The sequence below is a fragment of the Scardinius erythrophthalmus genome (genome assembly GCF_964197995.2).
Source record: "Scardinius erythrophthalmus genome assembly, chromosome: 3".
In the NCBI taxonomy this organism is placed as follows: Eukaryota; Metazoa; Chordata; class Actinopteri; order Cypriniformes; family Leuciscidae; genus Scardinius; species Scardinius erythrophthalmus.
The window spans coordinates 1072487-1082038 of record NC_138223.1 but is presented as its reverse complement, the minus strand read 5'-3'; the positions used below and the strand labels follow the sequence as shown (position 1 = coordinate 1082038).

At 35.2% G+C, this 9552-nt stretch overlaps 1 protein-coding gene across 1 annotated transcript; it reads left to right on the top strand.

Annotated features, from left to right (window-relative positions):
• Positions 1–254: 254 nt before the first annotated feature.
• mettl21e (methyltransferase like 21e) lies at positions 255–7947 on the top strand. Its single transcript, XM_081361828.1, has 4 exons — positions 255–408; positions 2816–2973; positions 3064–3181; positions 7396–7947. The coding sequence occupies exons 1-4, from the start codon at positions 384–386 to the stop codon at positions 7797–7799; spliced, it is 705 nt and encodes a 234-aa protein (XP_081217954.1). The 5' UTR covers positions 255–383; the 3' UTR covers positions 7800–7947.
• Positions 7948–9552: the final 1605 nt, after the last annotated feature.

Genomic DNA, 9552 nt, shown 5'->3' with positions numbered 1-9552 from the left:
TTATCTTTTAAAAAAAGTCATTCCTATTGATTACCATATAGAGTGTGTGTGTGTGTGTCTGAGTAAATATGTGTTTGTGAGAGTGAGTGAGTGTGTGTGTGTGTGTGTGTGTGTGTGTGTGTGTGTGTGTGTGTGCGAGAGAGAGAGAAAAACTGTTTACTCTTCAGGGTCGTAGATCGACTTGGCTTCTGTTTCTCTGGCATCTCCATCAGCTGCTGCTGTCAATCACCTGAAACACACACACTCACAAACACTCAGACACACTTACAGTCTCGCGCACATCACACACACACACACACACAGAGAGAGAGAGAGAGCAGTGAGATAAAGCTGAGGCTCTTGTGTGAATCTGCTCTTATAAGGACTTCGGCTGTCAGGCCCAGATGGACCGGGATGAGAACACTGAGGGTGGGTGTGCATATATTGTCTTCTTCATGTCATAAACAGTCTGTAGAAAATACAAACCCTGAGTGAAGTGAAGTGTGTTCCTACGGCACAGGAATAACTCCACACACACTTCCAGAGCGATTACATCAGTTCTGCTCTCGCTAAAAATATGTGAAACGAGTCAAATTACTCTTATTGTCTTTCTCTTAAAAAATAAATGTGGATTCTTGTGTATATTGAACGACTCCATCAGTGTAGGTAGTGTGTAATGAGCTCATGATGTCATCAATCACACACTCGTGTAACACACACACACACACACACACACACACACATTAAGAAGATCCGGAGAATCTGAACAGCTTCATGTCACCAAAGTCTCATGTAGTTATACTTTATCAGATGCATTTATGCCACTTTCCATGAATAATAAATACATAATTAAATTTTTTTTTTTTTTTAAAGTATATACTCTATACTCTCTATCTTTCGATACCACAACTAACACTTCTGATAACTGATATAGGCTACATTTAAAAGACAAGTAAACATTCAGTAATAAAATAAGAACAAATAATAAAATTACAAGCAAAAGCACACATTAATAAAACTTAACAAAGATACAAATGAAATGAACAGTAAACAAAGTTTTGAGAGGAACACGTTCAAATCATCTATCCAGTCAGTACAAGAGGAGGCCTACACACACAGCCGACTCACCTCTGTTCCGCGACAGTTTTCTGTATCCCTCCGCCACCGTCTCCTCGCGATCCTGACAGGGAAACTCTGGGATCGGGCCAAAATAGCCTACTACATGCCTAATACACATATAACTCTATCTGTTGACATTGATAATAATCATAAATGTTTCTTGATCATCTCTGAAGGATCATGTGACACTGAAGACTGGAGTAATGATGCTGAACATTCAGCTTTGATCACAGGAATGAATCACACTTTACTGTATATTCACATAGAGAACAGGGGCCGTATTCACAAAGCATTTTATCTTACCACTAGGAGTACTCCTAAATCGCACTAAAATATCTTAGCTAGGAGTTTTCACTTAAAAGTTATTCACAACGCCTTTCAGACCTATTCTTAGTAAAGAAAAATGACAACTCCAAAACTAAGAGTGAGTCTTCGTTGCCATGGATGACGTCATTACTCATGCACGAGCTTGACTGAAGTGACCACCTTGATTGGCTGATGATTGTAACGTGGGAATGATTCCAAACACCTCCCCTACGATGATGAGTGACAGGTGACAGGTCTGAGAATGCGTGCGCTACACAAGTAGTGCGAAGGACGGAAGATGATGAATAACTGAATAAATAGCCTAAATGAATAAAGAGTAAGGCAAAACAAATAGACTATAGCCTAATGAAACATATGGATTGATGCAATATCTTTGCAACATTATTGAATTAATCTGTCACATATGCCTCTGCCTACGTTTGCAAAGAGAAGAACATTTTAATTTGATTCACTATGATACGTTACAATTAACATGAAATGAGTATCCTAGTTTTAGTTGTGGTTTGGTGGTGTTATTGCATCCCTAGTTATGCCTACAATGCAAAATTGTTCCCTCGCGATCGGAAGCTCCTGTAGCCGCCGCTACGCATTTCAAAACATCGCAACGTGAAATGCCACAAAAAGTGGTTTGTGAATAGGTCTTAGTGAGTTAGGAGTCCTCTCGACTTCTTTTAAGCTGTCCCAGGCTTAGGTGCTACTTTTAGGGCTAAAATGCTTCGTGAATTACTCTTAGTCAAAAAAATTAGGAGTCCTAAAGTTAGGAGTGACACGCCCATTATTTTTAGGAGTTGCTCCTAAATTCGACAGTTAGGAGCTACTTTTAGCCTTAAAATTCTTTGTGAATACGGCCCCAGATGATTTACGTTAGAATAATATTTCACAATTTTACTGTTTTTGATCAAATAAACACTTTTTTTTTTACAAATCATACCGACCCCGGCCTTCTGAACACTAATGTTGCTGAAGTCAAACCAAACATTTTATGATTTGTTATTTTAGTTATCTAATATGAGGTTTGATGAAGATCTTTTTTGATTGAAATGTTGCTGTTCTATTTTAAAATGATAAAGGTAATAGTTAAACAGTGTGCAGATTTTCTTTGTTTATTTTAATATGAGGTTTGTCTTTTCTTTTTTTGCAACACCTCTATAAAATTGGAGATGTCTAAAGTTTAAACCCCTGATTTTTGTGATTGTTGCTTTCTAGCAATAAACATTAACATACAAAATCATGAACGCTACGTTAAACAAAACAATTTAATAAAATTGGTAACAGTGTTGCAGATTTAAGATTATATTCAATATGTGTGTGTGTGTGTGTGTGTGTGTGTGTGTGTGTGTGTGTGTGTGTGTGTGTGTGTGTGTGTGTGTGTGTGTGTGTGTGTGTGCAGGTGTCGCTGCAGATGCTGAACTGGCAGCAGAGATTATGAAACGAAGCTTTCGCCCGTCGCTGATCAGAACTGAGGCGTGGGAAGGATACATGTTCGCAGACATCGAGATTAAGATCAAAGAGTCTAGGGAATTCTACGGGGCCGTTCTGTGGCCCTCGGTACGGATCATCACACACACACACACACACACACTTCACACTGAGCAGTAACAGCAGCTCATGAACTGTTTTCTGATCTTCTGCTTCAAGGCCATGGTTTTGTGTTATTTCCTCGACACTCACCGCGACGAGTTTAACCTCACGGACAAGAACATCATTGAGCTGGGAGCCGGAACGGGCCTCGTTACCATAGTGACCAGCCTCCTCGGTGAGAGACACAAGATACTGTACGCATTATAATGTATATCATAAAAAAAAAAAGGATTTTCAATTAAGTACAACAAAAAAACACAAAGTACAATCAGACCTACAATAATATACGTAAAAGAAAACATAGCCAGGGGGGTGCGCTAATTGCTATATAAATGCGTTAATCGCTATGTAAATGTGTTAATCGCTATGTAAATACACTAATCGTTATATAAATGCGCTAACTGTTATATAAATGCGTTAATCGTTATGTACATGTGCTAATTGCTATATAAATGCGTTAATAACTATATAAATGTGTTAATCGCTATGTAAATGCACTAATCGTTATATAAATGCGCTAACTGTTATATAAATGCGTTAATCGTTATGTAAATGTGCTAATTGCTATATAAATGCGCTAATTGCTATATAAATGTGTTAATCGCTATGTAAATGCACTAATCGTTATATAAATGCGCTAACTGTTATATAAATGCGTTCATCGTTATGTAAATGTGCTAATTGCTATATAAATGCGTTAATCGCTATGTAAATGTGTTAATCGCTATGTAAATGCACTAATCGTTATATAAATGCGCTAACTGTTATATAAATGCGTTAATCGTTATGTACATGTGCTAATTGCTATATAAATGCGTTAATAACTATATAAATGTGTTAATCGCTATGTAAATGCACTAATCATTATATAAATGCGCTAACTGTTATATAAATGCGTTCATCGTTATGTAAATGTGCTAATTGCTATATAAATGCGTTAATCGCTATGTAAATGTGTTAATCGCTATGTAAATGCACTAATCGTTATATAAATGCGCTAACTGTTATATAAATGCGTTAATCGTTATGTAAATGTGCTAATTGCTATATAAATGCGGTAATTGCTATATAAATGTGTTAATCGCTATGTAAATGCACTAATCGCTATGTAAATGCACTAATCATTATATAAATGCGGTAATCGTTATATAAATGCGGTAATCATTATATATAAATGCGTTAATAATTATATAAATGCACTAATTGTTATATAAATGCGCTAATCGTTATATAAATGCGCTATTGCTATATAAATGCGCTAATCATTATATATAAATACGTTAATCATTATATATAAATGCGCTAATCGCTATATAAATGCACTAATTGTTATATAAATGCGCTATTGCTATATAAATGCGCTAATTGCTATATAAATGCGCTAATTGCTATATAAATGCGCTAATTGCTATATAAATGCACTAATTGTTATATAAATGCGCTATTGCTATATAAATGCACTAATTGCTATATAAATGCGCTAATTGCTATATAAATGTGTTAATCGCTATGTAAATGCACTAATCGTTATATAAATGCGCTAACTGTTATATAAATGCGTTCATCGTTATGTAAATGTGCTAATTGCTATATAAATGCGTTAATCGCTATGTAAATGTGTTAATCGCTATGTAAATACACTAATCGTTATATAAATGCGCTAACTGTTATATAAATGCGTTAATCGTTATGTACATGTGCTAATTGCTATATAAATGCGTTAATAACTATATAAATGTGTTAATCGCTATGTAAATGCACTAATCGTTATATAAATGCGCTAACTGTTATATAAATGCATTAATCGTTATGTAAATGTGCTAATTGCTATATAAATGCGCTAATTGCTATATAAATGTGTTAATCGCTATGTAAATGCACTAATCGTTATATAAATGCGCTAACTGTTATATAAATGCGTTCATCGTTATGTAAATGTGCTAATTGCTATATAAATGCGTTAATCGCTATGTAAATGTGTTAATCGCTATGTAAATGCACTAATCGTTATATAAATGCGCTAACTGTTATATAAATGCGTTAATCGTTATGTACATGTGCTAATTGCTATATAAATGCGTTAATAACTATATAAATGTGTTAATCGCTATGTAAATGCACTAATCATTATATAAATGCGCTAACTGTTATATAAATGCGTTCATCGTTATGTAAATGTGCTAATTGCTATATAAATGCGTTAATCGCTATGTAAATGTGTTAATCGCTATGTAAATGCACTAATCGTTATATAAATGCGCTAACTGTTATATAAATGCGTTAATCGTTATGTAAATGTGCTAATTGCTATATAAATGCGGTAATTGCTATATAAATGTGTTAATCGCTATGTAAATGCACTAATCGCTATGTAAATGCACTAATCATTATATAAATGCGGTAATCGTTATATAAATGCGGTAATCATTATATATAAATGCGTTAATAATTATATAAATGCACTAATTGTTATATAAATGCGCTAATCGTTATATAAATGCGCTATTGCTATATAAATGCGCTAATCATTATATATAAATACGTTAATCATTATATATAAATGCGCTAATCGCTATATAAATGCACTAATTGTTATATAAATGCGCTATTGCTATATAAATGCGCTAATCATTATATATAAATGCGCTAATCGCTATATAAATGCACTAATCGCTATATAAATGCACTAATTGTTATATAAATTGACTAATCATTATATAATTTCGCTAATCATTAGATAAATGTGCTAATTGGTATATAAATACACTAACTGGTATATAAATGCGCTAAGCATTATATAAATGCATTAATCGCTATATAAATGCGCTAATCGTTATATTAATATGCTAATCGCTATATCAATGCACAAACCGTTATATAAATACACCAATTGCTATAATATTATAAATAAATAAATCGTTATATAAATGTGCGAATCATTATATAAATGTTAATTTTCATATAAATATGCAAATTGTTATTTTGCAAATTGTTAAAATTAAACAGTCCATTTTGTGATTCCAGGAGTTTCAAGAACTGTTGTAAGTTTACATCTTGATTTTATGTTTACATCTGGATTTTGTTATACATATGCAATTTTAGATCATCCTGCAGACTGAATCTGACACTTTAATGGTTTTTAAGGACAACATGAAATTAAACTCTTTTTTTCTCTCTTAAATTTACATAAATTTTCATAATCTTTCAAAATACCTTCCTCCACCTCTGAAATACAAAGATATAGATCGCGTGGCTATTGTTACAGTTGTGGTCAGAATTATCTCAACAATCTTTTGCTGCACATCAGAACTATATTCTTTGGTTTTACTCATTGTGAACATGATTAGGGGGAATTTTGCCTTTGTGATAGGACATTTTACTTCTACAACTTTAACATGATTCTTTTCATTACTGGGAAATAAACATGAAACATTCTGATGAAAATAGTGTACGAGTGATGAGTATCCTCATGTGCTCTTCCTTCTCTTAACTATTGCTTCTGAAACTTCTAGATGGTAAAAACGACCAAATGAGAAGTAGAACGGATATCTTGTATAGTTTCTAAACTCAGACGACAGTAACCAGATGTGTTCGTCATGACCAACAGCACGTAGCAGTGATGGATTACAAACATGTTTTGGTTCATGTTTTGGACGTGTCTGATGATGATATACAGAGATATTAGATTTTTTGAATAGTTTCATAAATATGCTTATAGTAATATAGTATAGTATAGAAACACTTACAATATGCAATGAATCTTAACAGCTTTCTTGTTATCTAAAGAATAGACTTGCATATTTAATCTCTTTTAGAAGGTCTGGTTTTACTTTATTTACATTAATTAACATCACATTTAAAGGTGCAGTGTGTAATCTTTACCAGCATCTAGTGGAACCCAACAGAAGTTACGGTGGCCGACAGGAAGTGATGTCGTCGTCTGAGATGGCAGCGAGTAGCCAGTTAAACAATGAGGTTTCTTTACAAAGATAAATTAAGAAATTATGTTAAATTATTCAGTAAAACGATGTTATTGCGAATATTATTGTGACTCGTTCATCATTGTGTCAGTGTTTTACTCGCTGACTTTAGTTCGCTTCTTTACACGAAGAACAACATAGTGACAAAACACGTTTGTCCGCTCAGGGCCACCGTAGAAACATGTGGATGTAAGCGGACCCGCGGTGTGTGTAGAGAGAAAAGCCTCATTCTAAGCTAATAAACACATAACGCTTCATTATGTAAGGTCTTTATACACCACTGAAAACATAGTTATGAATATGATATTGCATTTCTGTCAACAGATCCTCCTAAATATTACACACTGCACCTTTAAAACTAAATGAATGTTTTATTTGCAAGGATTTAAGCGTTGTTGTCCAACCTCAGGTGCAAAGGTGACATCCACAGACCTGCCGGAGATCCTGGGTAATCTGAGGTACAACGTGACGCGTAACACCAGGGGGCGCTGCAGGCACGAGCCGTGCGTGACCGAGCTCAGCTGGGGGAAGGAGCTGGAGGAGCGTTTCCCGCGCGCAACCTGCCGCTACGATTACATCATAGCCGCGGATGTGGTGTACTCGCACCCGTACCTGCACGAGCTCATGGAGACCTTCATACACCTGAGTTCAGAAAACACCGTCATCTTGTGGGCCATGAGGTTCCGTCTGGACCCGGAGAACCGCTTCGTGGACACTTTCCAGGAACACTTTCACCTGCAGGAGCTCTACGACCTGCCCAGCCTGAGGATAAAGCTGTACAGCGCACGCAAACGCACACCAACACAGCATTAAAGCGGTGGTATAACTCTCTGATGAGTGTGTATGTGAAGTTTTAGCTCAAAATACCCCACAGATATTTTTTATATAGCATGTTAAAATTGTCACTTTTTGAGGGTGAGCAAAAACACACCGTTTTTGTGTGTGTCCCTTTAAATGCAAATGAGCTGCTGCTCCCGGCACAGGGGGCGGAGCTTCAAGAGCTTGTGTGTGTGTGTGTGTGTGTGTGTGTTAGCAGCTCAGCTTCAGCCCAAAAATCATTAGGATATTAAGTAAAGATCATGTTCCATGAAGATATTTTACGGTATTTTTCTACCGTAAATATATCAAATTTATTTTTGTGAGTGAATGAAGCAAAATCGAGGACTTCATTTGGCGATTTTCTCAATATTTAATATTTCTCGTGTTTTTTATTGCACCCTCAGATTCCAGATTTTCCAAATATTGTCCTATCCTAACAAACCATACATCAATGGAAAGCTTATTTATTCAGCTTTCAGATGATGTATAAATCTCAATTTAAAACAATTGACCCCATATGACTGATTTTGTGGTTCAGGGTCATATATATATATATATATATTTTTTTTTTTTTTTTTTTTTCATAGTATTGAAAAAAATAAGAAATAGGAAAATTAAACAGTCCATTTTGTGATTCCAGGAGTTTCAAGAACTGTTGTAAGTTTACATCTTGATTTTATGTTTACATCTGGATTTTGTTATACATATGCAATTTTAAATCATCCTGCAGACTGAATCTGACACTTTAATGGTTTTTAAGGACAACATGAAATTAAACTTTTTTTCTCTCTTAAATTTACGTTTTTGGTCTTAAATGATTCATCGGTGACTAAAAAAAAAAATCCATGAGTCACGTCTTCATAATCTTTCAAAATACCTTCCTCCACCTCTGAAATACAAAGATATAGATCACGTGGCTATTGTTACAGTTGTGGTCAGAATTATCTCAACAATCTTTTGCTGCACATCAGAACTATATTCTTTGGTTTTACTCATTGTGAACATGATTAGGGGGAATTTTGCCTTTGTGATAGGACATTTTACAACTTTTAACATGATTCTTTTCATTACTGGGAAATAAACATGAAACATTCTGATGAAAATAGTGTACGAGTGATGAGTATCCTCATGTGCTCTTCCTTCTCTTAACTATTGCTTCTGAAACTTCTAGATGGTAAAAACGACCAAATGAGAAGTAGAACGGATATCTTGTATAGTTTCTAAACTCAGACGACAGTAACCAGATGTGTTCGTCATGACCAACAGCACGTAGCAGTGATGGATTACAAACATGTTTTGGTTCATGTTTTGGACGTGTCTGATGATGATATACAGAGATATTTGATTACTGGTGTCAAGTGCTTGAGTCTGGCAGTGTCATTACATCACGCAAACACATACACATGCATATGCATCGACTGCAGAAGAGAGATTCAGAAAACACACTCCTGCAGGAAAGCCAATCATTTCAACATTATGAGACTTATCTGCCAAATGGTGTAAATGTGGTTCGATGTCTCCAGTGCCAGACCACCAAAATATATCAGGACCCTACATGGTGAAGGCGTTCAATGGCCAACCGATTCCAGAGGGTTTTGACAGTCATACAAGAAACTGGAGAAGATACAGCGAGGATTTAGGGGTGGTTGACCAGCGCTGACCTCATGCGGCCCCCACAGATATAATGAGTGTTATATTGGGTTTCCCTTCTGTGGAATCCATTTAGCACATACCAACTGCCTGAAAT

What these genes read in the sequence shown, in the direction of transcription:
- mettl21e (XM_081361828.1), top strand. Translation starts at nt 384, where the DNA reads ATGGACCGGGATGAGAACACTGAGG. An exon ending in CCGGGATGAGAACACTGAGG is followed by an intron (nt 409 to 2,815) that starts GTGGGTGTGCAT and finishes GTGTGTGTGCAG; the next exon opens with GTGTCGCTGCAGATGCTGAA. An exon ending in CATAGTGACCAGCCTCCTCG is followed by an intron (nt 3,182 to 7,395) that starts GTGAGAGACACA and finishes GTCCAACCTCAG; the next exon opens with GTGCAAAGGTGACATCCACA.